Genomic DNA, 19,716 nt, shown 5'->3' on the forward strand with positions numbered 1-19,716 from the left:
GAGATCACCTACCTCCTAACATTCCCAGTAGACTCCATTCACTGCTTCCTATGGTCTTCTGTCAGTAGGAATTTGCACAATTTTGATGCTCAGAAAGCTCCACGTCCTGATGGTATTTCTCCACTTTTTCTCAAAACCTGTGCTCCTGAACTTACTCCTGTCTGTGTCACCTTTTTCCTCTTTCTTATTCCAAAGGTGTTTTCCTTTCTGCTTAGAAATTTGCTCATATCCAGCCAGTTCCTAATAAGGATGGCTCCTCCAATCCAATCCAATTATCGTCCCATTGCATTCACTTTTACTCTTTCTAAAGTAATGGAACTCTATTAACTGCCAACTCTTAAACTATCTAGAAACCTTCCGTCTGATCAGTCACTGCCAGTATGGATTCCACCAGTATCGTTCTACTGGTGATATAACGGCTTATGTTACCCATCTATGGCCAAATTCAATGGAAAAGTTTGGTGAAACTCAAGCAGTTGCCCTTGACATTTCAAAGGCTTTTGATTGTGTTTTTTATAAAGGTCTTTTGACATTACAAATATTGCTTCCTCTGAATCTAAAAAACTGGGTTTTCTCAGCATTACTTTTCTTCCAAACAGCTGTTCATTCTGTGAAATATGCCCTACCATGGAATATTGTTCTCACATCTGGGTGCCCATAAACCCCCCCCCTCTCTCTCTCTCTCTCTCTCTCTGGCTGATGGATTCCACTCAATAGAGGGCAGTTAGGCTAATTAATGAGTCATTTGTAACAAAAAAGTATCTCCACTCTCTGTCTCATAGACTTTCTGCTTCTGCTGCAAGCCATGTGCACCATTCTTCTGAATTGGCTTCTATAATTCCTGCTCTCTCTCTTCCAAAGCAGTCCGAACATGAGCCACAACTAGTCAACATTTTTTTATTATCCAACTTCAAACTCACGCACCAACTTTTATTCTTCTTCATTTATTCATTCAACTTCTGTTTTCTGTAACAACCTTTCTTCATACGTATTTCCTGAAAATTACAATCGACAGAAATTCAAGTTTAATATCAATAAGTATCTTCTTTCAACTTCTAAACCTTCAGCCCATGAGTGGTATTAAGTACTATAGGTTCTAATACCTCTCATTTTCTGGATTTTCACAAGGTCATTTCTTTGATTATATATATCTGCTGAAAATTCAAAACCAGATCTGGAAGTTCCAAATTAAAAAAGGGTTTTAACCCCTTCATGGATTATCCCGAGATATCTCATTTTTAGTTTTAAAAGTTATTTGGAACTAAACGAAATATCTTGGGATACAATAATACCTGAAGCAAACAATAATACCTCCAAATTTACGATTGAAACGTATTTTCTTGGGCATTTATCTGGCTAATTTGGCCAGATAAATCTCGAGATTTCTCGGGATTTTCTTATGGCTGGCAGCAGACAACTGGCTTTCATTTTACTTATATTTACTTATTGTACAGCAATGTTAGAACAGTAGCATGCATTTCTATGCCACCAGTAAGCAAAATAAAATGTGCTGTCCTAAATGCTGAATACTGAAAAGCATTAACCAATTAGAAAACAACATCGAAAAATATTTCGGCACCCTCTTGAACTACCGCCCATAAGCGATGCTTACCTCAACTATCTACTTGTGGCAGCCGTGTGTCAGAATGTAGTTAGTTCACGATTATCACTTGTGGTGGGAGGATACTGCTTGTGCGTTCCACTTGATTTTTTAAATTTATTTATATAATGAGTAGTGAAGAGTGTTTTCTGTTCCTTTCTTTTAGCTCAAGAGCTAATTTATTTTAGAAAATCTGTATAATTTGCATACCTTTTGGCATACACAAGATAATTCGGGATAGCCCAAATGTGGTAATTACTCCATATATCATATATTTTCTACTAAAAAATTTATAAAAAACTATACAATGAGTATTAGCATGATGTATACTTTTAATCTGTAAAATAAAAAAAGTTGATCCGTTACGGCACATTTTCAGGAAAAAAATGTTCCGGGAAGGGGTTAAAGCACAATACAGCCTGATAAAATATTGAAGTTCAATCATCAATTCTAATATAATGAACCAGAAGTAGTGCCACAGTTTAACAAGCAGATTTCTTTGGATGCGCATTCATGATGTGTTTGATATTCATTTTTGGAAAAATATTTGTGCTTGAATGGGACTTTTTCCCCCCCCCCATTCATTAATTAAACCATTGTTAAATTTTTTACTTACTAAAGGGGGAAAAAAAAAGTTTAAAAACTAAACTTGCTCTGGTAAGTTGCCTAGGAATAGTATGCACTAAAATTTAAAAATATGAAACAAATATATAAAAACCAAAAAGAATAAGATAACTAAAAAGAGGTATGAACATGGGTTTCTTTTTAAAACCAACTAATTAAGTTAGTTAGATGGTAAAAGAAGCTGAGTTTGATCTGAGTTTGAAGGTATTTCTTGAGTGGCATTGATGCATAGGTAAACTGTTTGTTGGAAGATAATAAAGCACTCAAAACCTACATTGTTATTATTATGTTTATTTCAAAATTGGAAATATGTACATAATGGAGTCAAACATTTTGTGACCAAAGTGATCTTTTGTGACGGTGATATTGCAAAGAAGTTGATAAGAAAATGCCACAAAATATTTGACTCTATTATGTACATATTTACAGTTTTCAAATAAGCATAATAATAGCAATATAGATTTTGAGTGTTTTATTCTCTTCAAACAAATTGAGTTAAGTTGCTTTGTGAAAAAAATTAACTAAGATACTTTCAAGTTTTCTTCTAAAATCATACACCACCCAAGCAAATTAATGGAAAAATTCATAAATGTTCTTGGGTGTTGTAAGAGGAGAGCTGTAAAACATAAAGGGGTGGGCAAAATAAGGGAAAGACTCATGATAAAAGTTTCAGGTATGCATTAATATGGTGTTGGGCCACTCTTTAGTTTTAAAACAGTTTGTGTAATAGATTCACAATGAACCTTGAACTGTCTTAAGAGGAATATTGGACCATTCTTCATGGAGGAACATTTCAAGCTTCTTGAGTATTGAAGGTGGAGAAATATGCTTCTCACTCTCCTCTCCAAATATGCCCACAGTGCTTCTAATGTTCAAGTCTGGTAATTGTGGGGGATATGGAAAGTGCTTACCCTCAGTTTTATGTTCCTCAAACCGAGATTGGACACATCTGGTTGTGTGTATTTGAGCGTTATCATCTTGAAACATAGCATCATTTGTGGAAAACAATGTTTGCACCATGGGGTGAACCTAGTCACTCAGCATATCGAGGTAATCAGTGGCAGTAATTTGGCCATTCACGGTGATGATACAACCTAAAGCTACCACGATATTGCTACCCAAACCATTCTTGATCCTTCTCCATGTTTGATGGTTGGCACAAGAGTTAGGATGATGAGCTTCCTTTGACATTTGCCAAATATAAACTCTCCTTGATGTTGAAAAAAGTGTGAATGATAACACTAGCCAACAAAAAATTTTTTTTTGTCATACCTCCAAAATGAAAATATGTGATTCTGGAGGAAATAAACATGCCGATTCCGAAAATCACCATAAAAAGTCTCTATCACATTTACATCAAAAGATGTACCAATGTTTAATGTCAAAACAAAGGGATATATATGTATAATTCAAGTTGTAATACAAGTGTAAAAAAAAAATATATATGTTCTATTATATGTTTGGAGGATAGATTTATAACCCTAAGAAATGCCATGATCAGTTAATTTTGGCACAGCCTACAAAAATCCTCACCAAAAATGCTAAGTGCTCCTCACCAAAAACACTAAATGCTATGCTCTTCAAATCATAAATTGTTACATCGCAATTTGTACCTAAGAACCATAGGTAGAAGTCCGATTATGTTTATCACAAGAAAACAGAGACCAGAATTGAAATTAAGAGAATTAAATTAAGTTAAGTAATTTAATTTAAATTAAATTAAATTGTTAAATTAAGAGAATTAGCTTATATCTGTGAAAATAAATCAGTGTCATACATTACTGGCTAGATTATGTGAAATTGGAATATTTTTGTATATTTAATAACTGTGATGTGATGTGAAACTATCATGGTGATTTTCAAAATCCACGCATAAAAATTGGTTAAAAACAGCATTTAAATTCTTGGAGGTAAAAATCATGTTGGCTAGTGTAATTCATCTGAAAATATGACATGTTGCTAATTATCAAGTGTCCAGTTTTTACTCCTTACACAACTGATCTTCTTTCTAGTATTATCATCAATAATGAGTGGTACACATGCATAAACCGAAAAAGTGATAACATCAACCAAGGTGTGTTAAATGGCGTTTTTTCCTATTTATTTATTTTGAAGACTAAATGCTGAAGCCATAATACGTTATGGGTTGAAATTAACTATATAATATTGGTGTAAATACACCATAGTTTAGATTTTATCTCATATTGTGGCTACCTTCACAGCGAGATACCAGATATTGCACTACTTCAAATAAATAACGCTTCTCTAGTAGATGAGACTACTGTTATTTATTCTCAGTGGGCACCACCACCACCCAGATGTGTTTCGGAATCTTCAAAATATTATCGTTATCTTCACCATTTGGCTTCTCTCATATTGTGGAATTAACTTTGCAACCGTGATGGCATGTCTGCATTACCAGGGTACCTGCACGCCCACTGATGAGTGAGCCAACAAGCTCCGAAATGCATCTGGGTGGCACCCACTGAGAATAAATAACAGTAGTCTCCTCAATTAGAGAAGCGTTATTTATTTGAAGTAGTGCAATACCTGGTATCTTGTTGTGAAGGTAGCCACAATATGAGATAAAATCTAAATGATGCCATTATACTATGTATGTAGTGAAGCTTATGGGTAAACTATGTATTTACACTGATATTTATATACCTACTTATTTATATATGTCTGATCAGAACTTCATAAAAGTAACAACATTACCTATGATTTCAATAAGAGACATGCACTGTAACAGAATGATGTATTTAAGCAGGGAAAGGCACATATAAAAATCAATATTATATGAAAACTTAGTGGGTTTTAAAGTCATAGGATACTCAGTGAAAGAATATTATTAGTATTATAAATGAATGTGAGAATGGGAAAATTAAGTACTGAGAAAAGTGATCTCAGCAATAAATCAGAAGCAAATGGCAAGGCTGAGATGATTCCAGTAGATAAATGGTTTAGATTTGGTTTAACTTTCTTCACAAACTAGCAGAGGACAATCAAATTTCTTCTGATGTCTAACCAATATATACTGATATATAAAAAACTGTTTATCTTGTTGCAATTAATAGTCCTTGATGTATGTCTCTACAAATTTCGTATGTGGAATAGTAAAATTTCAGAGAGAAAACTGCAATTCATGCAAAATAATTTATCTTAAATATGAATAATACAAAGATATATCATAAAAAGATTTATTTTAATAGTTATAAACGCTGTACAAAATAAGTAGGTTTAGGAAAACATTACTAAGAACATCGCACTTGTAAAAATTTGTTCCTGATTCATATCTGCACAAAAGTATATTCTTTAACTGTTTGTGTTCAATTACACCAACATTACAAGAATTGAAATGATTTTTTCAAGACTAGCATTGACTTTCTTAAGAGGTGCACACATAAACAAGTAAAAAAAATTAAATATATTAATGTATTCCAAATGATCACTATGAAACAGCAAGTGGTCTTTGTCCAATAACAATAGATAAGGCAGTTTGTTGAAAACAAAAGTTTATAGTTCACTAGGTGAACTCCCATGGTGAAAATTCAAGTCTTCCTTCTCAACGTGAACTTCAATATGAACTTCATGTATTTCAACATTTGTTACTGCTAATGGATCATCAAATGAGGGTAATGAATCTGTAATATGATGGGAATACAAAAATGAGCTGCTGATTTTAGTCTTGATGTTTATCTTATTAACAGAATCCATAATGGAAAAGTCATGATTTTGTGATGTACAATCAATATCATTGAAAGCAGAATAACTTTTTTCCTCTGTCTTTACTGTACAAGATTGACTATGCAAATCTATCACATTATTTGGTACTTCTCCATATACCCAAAGAGTCTCATCCTTACCTAAATTTAGATCGGCATCTCTATATATGTAGTCATTTGAAATCCTATGAAATCTATAAGGCTTCATTCTATGCCACGTATCTTCATACCTAACTGTGCAATCACTTTTATGTGCATGTGAGCTAATATCATCTTTTGTTAATTCACAAAACTGTGTGTCAATAAAGTTTTTCTCATGAGCATCAGGATCTTGATCAGCATGATCCTCTTCTTCTTCTTCAGCTTGCTGGTGAACTTCAATATGACATTGAACTTCCCAAGTTTCATACACTGGAAATCGATGACATTTCCCTAATAGGTGACAAACTTCTTTAATGCTGGCTTCTGCTGTTTTCAGTTGAGAAGACTGAAGTCCACGAACCTGTGCAAACAAAGGTGATACCACAGTTGATACAGAATACTACTAGACTGTTAGAAATCAAGCTTCAGTTATCCCCACCACCACCACCATCAGTAGCATTCACAACTCCTGCTTATAAACTTCTGCGTGTTAGTTATTTACTACATTTTAGATAAAAAATACTGTTAGTTATTTCATGTTATATACTGGTGATCTACAAAATGCTTTAAGAAAAATATTCCTGTATATAATTTAACTTGTAAGAAATCCATTAATTATCAAACAACAGGGACTTTTCCTGGTGATATATGTGCAGAATGGGGAGGTCTTCGGGGCCGAATTTTTCTGCGGCGAGGGCGCCTACGTAGATGAAGCCACTGACTAAAGACAATTAACCCAACCACAACCATTCCTACTACAGCAAGAAAATGAAAAGAGTGGGAGTGCAGTTCAGAAGAGGAGATGCTCACAGTTTGAGGGGTATCCCACGGCATCTTCACAACCATGGGGTTAACAGCTGCAGGATTAAAAGGGAACGGTGCATCCACTGACAGTAACTTCTGAGACTTGTAGAGATTGCTGTAAAAAAGATGTCAGTAAATTAATTTGAAAAACTTGTATACTAAATATTCATATAAATGGAGAACACATATAAATAATAATTACAGTAGAACCCGGTTAAGAAATTCCTGCATAGGAAGTTTTCCTCTGTACTAGGTTTGGTTTCTTAAGTCCCAATTTCAATTCTATATATTGTGATGTATTATTTTCCCGCGTAAGAAGTTTCCCGGGTAAAACGCTTTCCTGCATAAAATGTTCGTGATAAAGAATACACAGTGTATTATTATAATGACATTTCCCCACTTAAGTTTTTTTAAATATACAAATTCTTTATTTTTAATATTAAAAAATATTAAACAATATAAACATTTGGTAATCAAACAAGTTCGTGCCAAGCATCATTTTAGTTTGTAGTAAATTACTCACCGAAGTAGGTGAAATGGCATTGTTGGGGGTGGTGGTATCCGTGCCGAGAATCCATTGGTTAAGCGTTGCTTATTTGAGATAGTGCGATATCAGGGCAATCCTTTGTGAAGGCCTTCACAATATGAGATATAACAGAAACGATGCCATTTCACCTACTTTGGTGAGTGAATTTTCCATAATCTGAGGCTTTCAGCGAAAAACATTTTTAATATAAACATTTTGATATAATGGAAGTGACATATTGTTTTCATCGATATCCATAATTGGAGACGTAGACCACGTTAAGTGTTAAGTTCTGATGGTTGTGAACAGTTTTGAATTACTTAGTGGAATCTTGCTCTGTCTTATTGTAATTGTGATCTTTTAAGGCAAGGATGGCAAATCTTTTTAAGGGTGCATACCAAAATTGGCTAAATCTTTTAAAAAAAACTACTCTCACGTTCCCAGAACACAAAATGCATAATGCTTTATTATCCTTAATCATACCAAATCTTTGCTACTCCCTTCTTTATTTGAACTGACATGCTAAGCAATCTGTAAAGGGCAAATAGCAATTAAAATATTCATGAGAATTTATGGGAATTAATGAAGAAGAATCTCTAATGTCCACGCCACATACAAACCGTAATTGACAATGGAGGCCACACTAAATACTGAATGTGGATAATAAATATATCTCACATAATTTTACCAATAACTTGTGTTCTGAATAAATGTGTGGGATATATGAATTTTTTTCTTAATTTCATTTCACATTTCATCAGTACATCTCACCACTCTGACTTCAAACAAATCACTGCATGACGTTTGAAATTTTTTGGGATGCTCTGAATTCCGTGTGCCAAAAAAATTTGTATGCATGCCATGGGTTCGCCACCCCTGTTTTAAGGTATGTTGAAACTCCAAAGGAGCTCATTCTTCCAACTTGGTAATGAGTTTAATGAACAGAATGTTAAGCAATTAGAAATCCTCAGTTTAAAAATGTTTCCCATAGGCAGAGTAAAATATTTATAAATTCTAAAATAGTACTCAAAAATCATCTATAACTTATGTATATGTGTATTTCCTTTTTATTTGTGTAGTTAATATTTCACACCCTTATGTTTTTTTATGTTTTTCACACCCTTTGTCATTTTCCCTTCTAAGAAGCTCTAAACCTCTAGTCCCTTGGAAAACTTATCCAGGTTCTACTGTAATAATTTTGGAATTCACTAAACTGCTCTTACACAAAAAATTAAAAGCTACTGATTATATGAACATGTAATAACAATATGGAAAGGCCATTATGTGAAAGCTAAGATTTTCACATGAGAAAATACAGAGTCCATTTGGAACTGCTGGATTGAAGCTCTTGTGTAGATCTTCAGTCTGAATATGTATTTAGTACTGATTTGTCTTATTCGGTATATCTGTACAATTTTTCAAAATTTTTTTTTTATTTTCGTGATCACCTGTCTGCAAATCCAGTAATAAAAAAAAAAAAAAAAAACCCAATTCAGAGCATAACCAGTAATGGAGGTAAATTTTATGCAGAATTCCTAATTATAAGGGGGGAACCTCTTTATAATTAGGACCATTAAAAAAAAAATTTGATTTAGTTGGGCTAGCTTATTTTTACAGCAAACAGGTGAGTCAATAATTTAATAATAATAGTGTATTCTGAAAATGAGATATATACAATAACAAAGCAACTACAGTCCTGGTCTTCTTGCTCGCTCACTAGCAAAGTAAGTACAGCTCAATTTACATCAATCTGTACTTCCTTTGCTAGTGAAATGCTACATAACATGCTGGAGTTCCAGCACTATTACTTTCACATGGTTTATGACTTATTTCAATTAAGCTGTTTATTTGGGTACATATACCATGTCATGTAAATCCCCCCCCCCCCTCTTATTTGAAGAATAAAATTCGCATAATGAAAAACTAAAAAAAAAGGAACTATTACATCATTAATATACAAAAAGAATTTTTAAAATATTTATCCGGCACAAGTATATTTAGTTTAAAAATATAAATATACTTAGGGCAGTCTGACCAATACATGCTGTTAACTCATTTCTGCTCCCCACATTTTGTATATGTAGAATCATATGTCATACAATCAGTCTGCAGTCTAAACCATCCTAGTGAAAAATGACTGTGTAATTTTGGTGATATTTCAGCATTTTTGATTTTAAAAGTAGCTGATTTTCTGTTTGCTGGATGAAAACCCATGCTACTCTCACCTGAGATTGGCTAACTCAGCCACATTGTGAAAACAGCCCATAAAAATTCCTAACATTATCAACCGGACTTGAACTTTGGTTTTTTTCACCCAGTGTGGGGAGGGTGGTAATTCTACCAGCTGTGCTACCCATGAGGGCTTAGAGATTGGTTCAAACTGTAGTTTATTAGTACTTTGAACCATTAACATAAAGTAGTTAGTGTTAAATTACAATGAGTAGTGGAAGTTTTCAACTGGTGACACCGTGTTATTAAAAAAAAAAAAAACTGTAAAGTAGGCTATTCCATCTTGTTACATATACTTTCAGAAAACTTAAACTGACATTGGAGGTTCACAGAACTCATCCATGCTGCAATCTTCAGAATACATAAGTGTCTATAATAATGATTGTGTGAATTGATTGGTTCTAGTATTAGCTACTTCTTCCAAGATTCTGAAATGACACTTTCTGCTGTATGTTACCCTCCAGAGTATAAATATTTTATTATTTTAAATTGCAGTTAAAAGCTGTTAACTGACAAGGTGAAAAAAATGCTGGTAACACAGAGAGAGAGAGAGAGAGAGAGAGAGAGAGAGAGAGAGAGAGAGAGAGAGAGAGATGCTGTCGATATAACTGATGGTACTCTTACTTAAAAAAAAAAAAACTCTATGATGTGTATAAAAGCTATTAAATACATTCACTTGCAAATTTTCTTAATTGTTAGTAAAAAGTAATACAAAAGTGTATTTGAAACCAACATGAAGTTATGTTACGTAGAAACTATATTATTTGTGGATGTTTGTCCTTCCATATACTCTCCAATGTGAGGTTAGGTTTACTGCAGGTAGAAGGTGTTTTATGAGTATATTGCAACTTGTAATTTTTATATTATATCATTTTATATTATTATTATTTATGGGTTTTTTTTAGAGCAAGCAGTCTTTCCACGAGGGGGGGGGGGGCTTTGTTGACGTCTGTAACAGTCTGTCAATTGTGTATCACAAAGAGACAGTTGGTGTCAACAGTGTCCGATGATGTATAACGAAATAGAATCAGGGAAAAACAAGTATCGATGACAAACAGCAACCTGAAAAGGTCTCTATTTCATTGATAAATAAATGGATAAAACATGTTTCTTGTAAATACATGTATAGCGATCAGGAAGACTGTTCCACAGATGAAATATGAAAATGATTTATCTGTAATCAAAATTATCATAATTTAGGATTTTGCAAGGTGTGCATTAACTGGATTCATCGTCACTTAGAGCCGGGGGAAGGAGGGGGGAGTTCAATCCCCGGACCACGGCCATGTGTTATGCGTCCCGAGTTTAAAACTAGCGTGACACAAAATATAGCTTTACCTTGACTTTTGAAATATCCGTTTTTAATATTATTCAATTTTTCTGTATTGCGTGCGTGTGTTTATGTATCTTCCTCAGAATTTAGCAATATTATTATAACCATATAATAGGATTATTAGTATTTTGTAATAATTGGTAGATTTTCGTATTTAATTATTAAATGTGAAAAAAAAAATTATAAATACAAAGGTAGATAACAAAAAAATCAAATTCTATTTCAAAAAATGCATAATTGGTGGTAAGGAACTAGACCTGCAACCTGCTTGCCGCGACAATCCACGCGGCCCGCGACCATAGTTTATCTGTTTTGACCCATAGCCTAAACGTTAATACCCTGTAAATTAAATAGACGTTATTTTACAGTACCAAACTAGATTTCGACATTGGATTGTACGATGGCGTGAATATGTTCAGCGCTGACTGGAAATAACTGTATACGAGGCCAGATTTATCGCGGTTCTGTTACCCCAAGGTCGCGATGGGATTCTACATAAACATTGTTGTTAATTTGGAACGCTAACTTTGCTCCTGTTCAAAATTTCAGAACATATTTAGAATATTCTGGAGACATCGTACCAAATAGCATGTGAATAGGTTAATCCATATTCCCTGTAAATCCCCCCCACCTGCTCACTATAAGAACTTAAGAACTGCTATCCACAGGAGAACATCATGTGTTCAGGTTTTGGAAATATGATAATTTGGTAATATGATTGCACATGAAAGTGCAACGCACCACATACTTGTTATAGTGCATATGCAAAATTCATGAAGTCTATTGCCTTTGCATATTTTGCATGAAACAGCTGGACTCCCATTCAAGGGCAGATTTATCGAGGTAGAGTTGCTCCAAAGGTCATTTGGGGAAGGTTCCTGTAGAAAGATTGCCATTAATTTAGAACACGAGCTGGATTTAGGGAATAATTTCGACATTGTTTATTTAGATTTCAGCAAAGCTTTTGACTCAGTCCCACATGAGCGGTTGCTTTATAAGCTGGAACAGGTTGGAATCACTGGGAAAATCCTTAGATGGATAATAGGATGGCTTCAGGGCAGGAGGCAGAGGGTTGTGATAAATGGCTATTCCTCAGATTGGGTTGATGTAAGAAGTGAGGTTCCCCAAGGATCAGTATTAGGACCACTGTTGTTTTTAATTTTCATAAACGACATCGATGAAGGGATAGAGGGCGTGACGTCTAAATTTACAGATGATGTGAAAATTGGTAGAGTAGTTAATGATCACTGTCAAGCTGAGCTTCTTCAGAGAGACCTAGATAGACTTCAGGAATGGTCAGAAAAATGGCAGCTATGCTTTAATCCAACAAAGTGTAAGGTATTACACCTGGGAAACAGTAATCCCAAAATAACTTATTCACTTGGTGGAGTTCAACTAAACCCAGTACTGAAGGAAAGGGACTTGGGTGTTACGATACGGTCAGGCATGAAATTCCCTGAGCATCGTAAACAGATTGCAAGGAAGGCCCATGGTGTCCTATCGATGATCTATCAAACTTTTGCAAGTAGAGATAGGGACATAAAAATCCCATTATATAAGGCTTTTGTTAGACCACACTTGGAATACTGTGTTCAAGTATGGAGACCCCACCTAAAGAAAGACATCGAGCTTCTTGAAAGGGTGCAAAGACGGGTAACTCGCCTGGTGAGATCAGCAAAAGGGCGTCCTTATGAAGAAAGACTTCGAATATGTGGGTTGCAGAGTTTGGAAACTAAACACCTTAGAGGAGATTTGATTGAGGTGTTTAAGGCTCAGAGAGGCATCAGTAAAATGAATGAGGACGAAATTTTCAAGATTATAAATGATGCTAGAACTAGGGGGACATTCAAGTTACGGGGGAAATGTTTAGATTGGACTGCATGAAGTTTTATTTTAGCCAGCGAGTTATAAATTACTGGAATAAGTTGCCTACATGGCTGACAGTTTGGGGAAATTCAAAGGTCAGCTGGATAGTACCTTCGGGTCAGGGAAGCGCATAGGATGATAGGTATAATTTTCTTTTTTTATCATTGTTTTATTCTGGTTTTTTTTTTTTTTTTTGGCTGGTGCAGCATAAGCCATAGGCTTTCTTGCACCATGCGGCCATTACTAATACTAATACTAACTGATGGTACTCTTACTTAAAAAAAAAAAAAAAAACTCTATGATGTGTATAAAAGCTATTAAATACATTCACTTGCAAATTTTCTTAATTGTTAGTAAAAAGTAATACAAAAGTGTATTTGAAACCAACATGAAGTTATGTTACGTAGGAACTATATTATTTGTGGATGTTTGTCCTTCTATATACTCTCTAATGTGAGGTTAGGTTTACTGCAGGTAGAAGGTGCTTTATGAGTATATTGCAACTTGTAATTTTTAATTAATAATTCAGTATAATTATTAGTAATTTAGTAAAACTATATCTGGCATGAATACTATGGCTCTGGAAAGCTATCTCTGGGTTGCAATATTGCCACAGATGATTGATTTGTGTCTTAGGTGCAGGGAGAGTGAGGAGATGAAGTGCAAACTCAGGGTTTTATTGGGATAGATTTGGGTGAGATAGATTGCCCAAAGAAAAGGTTAAATTAGCCTTGGAAAAAATAAATTGGAAACAGGTATTCAAACCCAATGGTGGAACTTGCAGAGAAGAGAATACTAGAGACTGAAGCCACTGGTCTAACAAGAAGTTTTAATTTTGGATGATTCAATTGTCAGAGAAACTGGGAATACACTGTGGAATGGGACCAGGGTATGTCTGGTGTGGGTAAGGATCCTGATAACAATTATCACTCAGCATTGCTATAAGGGAACAAAAGTTAATTTAAACACTTAAGTAATGATACTAAGCATAAGCAATCTGCATAGCTAACTTTTGAAATTCAAAAATCTGTAAATCAGCCAAGGGTAAACAAGCGAGAAAAAAAGAAGTATATTTTTGTATGAAAAACTTGCTGTTTTGGTAGAAATAAAATTCCACTGACAAAATACAGTCATAGAGTGGTTTACTAGTATAGTACGCGTTCTAACTCTTACCTAGAAGTTTTGTCTGTGGATTTCTCTTTGGAATGTCTGTTAGACATCAACTGATTGAGTGCTTTGAGAAAGATACTGTTGCAAACTTTGTATCCCTTCAGAAATGCTTAGTTGAAGTTTTGTTTATAACAACAGCACTGTTCACACTTGGCTATCAAGAGTATTTTCAAAGCTTCACCAAAAAAGAGAGGTGAGTGTCAGAGAGTATTTAATAGTTAAATACTCTGACACTCAGCATTGCTATGAGGAATTATTAAAATTCCAAGAATGACTTGAAGTAATTTGTTATATTTTGTACTTCCATGTGCACTTGTCAGTTCCTTGGCCAAGGACCACAATACATTAATTCTTCTATCATAATAGTATCTAGTAGGTTTTTGCAACGAAGCAGACAGACCTGATGTTGCAATACATCTATTACTTCATCTATTTCTTTAATGTTAATGACACCAAGAAGTACTGGAAACTTGTCCACAAAAAATTTCAAATTTGAAAGTGATGCACTGCCAAGTGACAAAATTTATACAAACTTAGCACTTAAAAGAACATCATTTATCAATGGGAACTTGTGTACCATGTAGTCACATTCCTCACTTAACAAAATCTCTTGTTTTAGATTATCCATGACCTTTCAGAAGAAATGCTTATGACTAAGTTAGAATAGTTCTTTTCATTTAATCTGCTATGGTAATCAACTTCCAAATGGAAGTGTAAGATTTAAAACTGTTGGTATAACAAATTTTCACAAAACATTCTTCAACATATCTAGGAGTAATGTATATTCAGTACACAACAAAGCGAAGAGCTATGTTTGAATTTTCAAACAGTGGAATAACATAAAAAAAAAAAAAAAAAAAGCAAATTTTATTTAAGTCAGAAGTCTACTACTCGGAAGATTTTTCCTTGGGGAGTTCATTAATTTGCCTTCTTACAAAACTTCTGGATCATGAACTGGATATAAGTCAGTGGCACTTATTTGTCACTGCTTGTTGTACTTTTCAATTTGGTAATCCCAAGAAGCACTCACACGACTTTTCTCACCACTCCTAACCTCTCCAATAGATGTCAAAAGTTGTTACTATTCTACTAGTCTAGTTACACATTTAACCAAAGACAAGTACATCCAACATGTGCACACTTTTTTTTATTCAGTGGTATGCATCAGTTAATATTATTTAAATCTATCTTTCCTTTTAGCAGGAAATGTCCATTAAATATTCAAAATATTCATTCACTTTCATCAGAAGGCATGCAGCTCCATTTTCATCACACAAATTAATAATATTACAAGGAAAGCTTATTACCACCAAGCTCAATCTCCTCTTTTAATAGCCTTGCCATTCCAGTTTTTAAGTCTACCATAACAGGTGCATTATCAACACTAAGTGCCAGACTGTTTTTGAAGAAATCCCACATGTTCAAATGTACCCTGTCAGATCACTTTTCAATTCTGGCACTTCCTGCCATCTATATCTATTGAAAATGGTTCATGTTTAAGAGGTCATCACACCACACTATCTCTTCTTTCCCTATTCATGCAATTTTCCTATTGATGCCTATTGTTTTTGTTCTTCCACAACAGGCATAGTTTTGCTATTTTGTTTTTGGGAAACGTTTCTGAAAAACACCCCTGCGCGATTAGTGCATCCAGAACTGGCTCAAAGGGTTTTAGAAGACATGCCCTCAATCCCATTAATATAAGCTGAAAAAGGTTTCTCAGTTCAAAAATAAAATATAAATTTATGGATAATATATTGTTTATTTTATTCAATTCATTTTATTAAAATCTTAAAATACAAATTATAATTTATTAATTTAACAAGCAGCATCAGTTATTACATGCTGATTACATTTTCTGCTTCAAGGGATTAACTTTTCAGGCTTTAAAAGATGCAAATCTTTGGAGATCATTTCATCAAGGTTTAAATCTTTAGTGGCTGCACATTCAATCGATAAGGTTGCCAATTCATCTTTTGTCATCGTGGAATGTTTTGATTAAGTTTTCTTCAAAAAAGCTTCAATTCAACACTGGTAATTTGAAACATATTCAAATTTAACTCTTAGAGGGCTTTGCTTGTGAACAATTTGTACCAACAATTTGGTACAAATTGTTGTGCCAAACAATTTGGTGGCAGAATAAATTTGCTTTGTATTTTTTTTTCTTTCTTTTTTTTTTTTTTTGGGATGCTCTGAATTCCACGTGCCCCCCTAAAATTCATTGCCTTGAATCAGTACTGTGTTGACTTACCCCTTAATCCAGCTCTGAGCAAAACTCAGTGAAAGATTATGATCTATGGCAAAAGAAAAATAAACATTCAGCATGTATGACATCGTCACATTTTTTGCATTTCTTTCTATGTACTGCATGCTGTCCTTGGTGCTTATTTGTTTTTAAAAATCTGATTATATTGCATTTCTCACTTGAAATTGAAAAATTACATCTACATAGAACCACCAGGGGCTCACATCTGGTGAGTATGGGCTTGGCACATCCAGGTGTCCTGAGCTGGATATCATCATTCTTCTTTTTTGGTGATTCCTTTCTACTTCTCTCTCTCTCTCTCTTTCTCTCTCTCTCGAAAGAGTAGAAGGAGAATCATTTAAAAAACCATTTGCTGAAATATGAAGATACCTTCAATGCTGACAAAGCTGGACTTTTTTTTTTTTTTTTTTTCCTTCTTTTCTCTGTTTTTTAAAGTTGATATTGGAAAAAAATGCTTACATTTAACATTGTGGTTGTGGCTTAAAAATAAACAAAAAAAAAAGAAGATTACTATTCTCCTAGTGGCACACATATCTGGAACAGAGAAGTCCGCTCTCTTAATCATTAGGAAAGTCCAGAAGACCTGATTTAAATGTTTGAAATAATTTCTAACTATAATGAGCAAACCAAAAGGATCTTGGATGTCATCAAAAAGCTACAAAGAATGGATCAGAGGCTTAGATTGCAAAATGAGTGGGGATAGAAAAATTTTACTGTTTGTGGATAACTGCACCTCTCATAGGCCAATTATTTGCCAATACAATTGTTTGCCTATGCACAATCACTTTTGAATACCTGCCATCTAACACGACATGAGTTCTTTAGCCACTTGATCAAGATGCAATTCAGTGCTTTGAAGATAAACTACTGAAGGATGCTATTAAACAAAATTGTGCTGTGTCTCAAAAAGGCAAAACACAAATCAACATGCTGCAGTCAATGTATTTGTGTTTCAGCATGGGATGAGAATGAAGAAAGAGTGATCATCACTTGCTTCAAACATGCTGGATTTGTCACCCGGAAGGATGCAATGAATAAAGCTATGCATACTTCTTAAAGAAAATTTTCAAAAAAGGTGTATCATCACCTAAACTTAGAGAAGAAAATGTATTTTGAAGGCTAAGGTGAAGCAGATACAGATACTGTGTGTGTTTCAGGTAAGCACAAATAAAGAGGAACTCATTGCAAATGCAATGGAACCTGAAATTTGTAGTGATGAAGAGAAACCTACTGTGGTTGAGCAAGCAGTTGAATTAAAGGATGATCATCAAGGATTAGAACTTGGACTTCATTTTTTAAGTGCAGCCTAATTGTCACTGAAACAGCACATTCTGACAGACTATTTTCAGGTATGAAACCAATTCATAGTCTACATTAGGCCTTGATATCTTTGTATACATATATTAATATCTATGTATACGTGTATAGTAATTACTACATATATATTACTATATAATGGAAACACCTAGTATGAAAATGAAAATAGTAGGTTTTGTAATGGCTGTATGAAGTATTAATGAACATTCAGGATTTTTTTTTTGTTTCTTGCAGGTAGTACTGTGAAGGCAAGGCAATAAAAGCTGATGTTTAGAGTGATATCAAAAAGTACACAAAGAAAACGACGACCAACCTGTCTAAATTCCAAAGAGATCAAATTGTTGGTGCACATTTAGTGGGGGGAGCATCGGTGACTAAAACTGCAGATTTGTTTAATGTATCTACAACTTTTTTTTTTTTTTTGGTAGTTGTTGGCACATAGGCTTCTGTGGCCATAATGCACCTCCCAAGGTTTTTGCAGTACTTTGATCCAAGCCCGAGGCGGGAATCGAACCCGCGGCCTTTGGGCTGCCAGGTAGGCACTTTACCCACCTCTACAACTACTATATTGAAAGTAATGTCTGTTCACCAAAGGTCATGCTGCAATTAAAGTATGGAAAAATAAAATCTAATAGAACAAATTGTGGTGTGTCAGAAAACCAAAGCTGATTGAAAGAGACCATGCCACCAGACAGTGAAAACGATTGTGGCCCAAAAACATAAAACTACTGCCTCAAAAATAACTGAAGAACTTAATGTGAGTCTCAGCAGTCCAGTTTCTAGTAAAACTTCATAAAGGTGAAGTTTATGAAAGAGCTGCTATTGCCAAGCCACTCGTTGGTAATGCTAAAAAAAAAAAAAAAAAAAAAGATGCAATGGTGTAAGGGGTACAAAAACTAGACAACTGATGATTGGGAACATCTCATATTTTCAGACAAATCATCATTCACACTTTTTCCAACATCAGGGAGAGTTTTTGTTTGGCAAATACCAAAAGAAGCATATCATCCTGACTGTCTTGTGCCAACCATCAAACATGAAGGAGGATCAAGAATGTTTGAGAAGCAATATCTTAATATTCTTTGGGTCCTATCATCACTTTGAATAGTGAATTACTGCTACTGATTACCTTGTTATTGTAAACAATTACATCCCATGATTCAAACACTGTTTTCCGCAAACTATGCCATGTTTCAAGATGATAACGCTCCAACACACACACACACACACACACACACACACACACACACACACACACACACACACACACACACACACACACACACACATGTGTGTCCACTTTTGGTTTGAAGAGCATGAAACTAAGGCTAAGCATCTCACATGGCCAGTACCATCACCAGACTTAAATGTTATTGAGCTACTGTGGACATATTTGGAGAGGAGAGTGAAAGCAAATTTCCTCCACCTTCATTACTCAAGGTGCTTGAAACAGTCCTCCATGAAAAATGGTCCAAGATTTCTCTCAAGACAGTTATTTGAATTCTATTCCACATAAAATACATACTGTTTTAAAAGCAATGGGTGGCCCAACACCATATTAGTGTACATTACAATCACTCTTATCACAAGTGTTTCCATTATTTTGTTCACCTCTGTATATACATGCATTGTAATTACTGTACATATGTAATTTACAAACTAATCTTACTACAATCAATGCAAATTGTATAATCTTAATTTTCTTATTTAATACTCTAGTACAGTGGTTCCCAAACTACTGAGATCTACAGACCCCTTCAAAAATAAAAAAAAATAAAAATTTTAAAACTGCAGACCCCTGTGTGTGTGTGTGTGTGTGTGCGCGTGTGAAAAGTGGGTTTTCTGAAAAGAAAATTGAAAGTTTTATGTTTAAAACAACTCAATTTTATTCTTATTTTTACATAAATATATAACTTTATTTATTATCAATTTGCTATACATAGAACGAATAATTTGACCAGTTTCACGGACCCTCTGGAACTGGCCTATGGACCCCAGTTTGGGAACTCTGCTCTAGTACATATGCTGAATTAGATTACACTATATTGTATTTTAACATTTAATGTAAAATTACTTTAAATGTTAAAATTTCTTTTGTTCTTTTCCCAATTTAAA

The 19,716-nt window shown here is 34.3% G+C and overlaps 1 protein-coding gene across 3 annotated transcripts in view; it reads right to left on the reverse strand.

The window, feature by feature from the left end:
- Positions 1 to 5,671: 5,671 nt before the first annotated feature.
- S1P (membrane-bound transcription factor site-1 protease) overlaps positions 5,672 to 19,716 on the reverse strand; it is a 680,544-nt gene continuing 666,499 nt past the window's right edge. Inside the window, exons 28-29 of one of the 3 annotated variants that reach the window (XM_090381734.1) lie at positions 6,901 to 7,009; positions 5,672 to 6,451 (exon numbers count right to left, since the gene is read on the reverse strand). In XM_090381734.1, the coding sequence (XP_090237860.1) occupies positions 5,741 to 6,451; positions 6,901 to 7,009 (820 nt within the window). In that variant the 3' untranslated portion in view covers positions 5,672 to 5,740. Of the gene's footprint in view, positions 6,452 to 6,836; positions 7,010 to 19,716 lie in introns of those variants that run through there. The other 2 variants (XM_090381736.1, XM_090381735.1) reach the window with 2 other exon arrangements.

The sequence above is a fragment of the Mastigoproctus giganteus genome, chromosome 9, assembly GCF_048544385.1.
Source record: "Mastigoproctus giganteus isolate SK-2022 chromosome 9, ASM4854438v1, whole genome shotgun sequence".
Taxonomy (NCBI): domain Eukaryota; kingdom Metazoa; phylum Arthropoda; class Arachnida; order Uropygi; family Thelyphonidae; genus Mastigoproctus; species Mastigoproctus giganteus.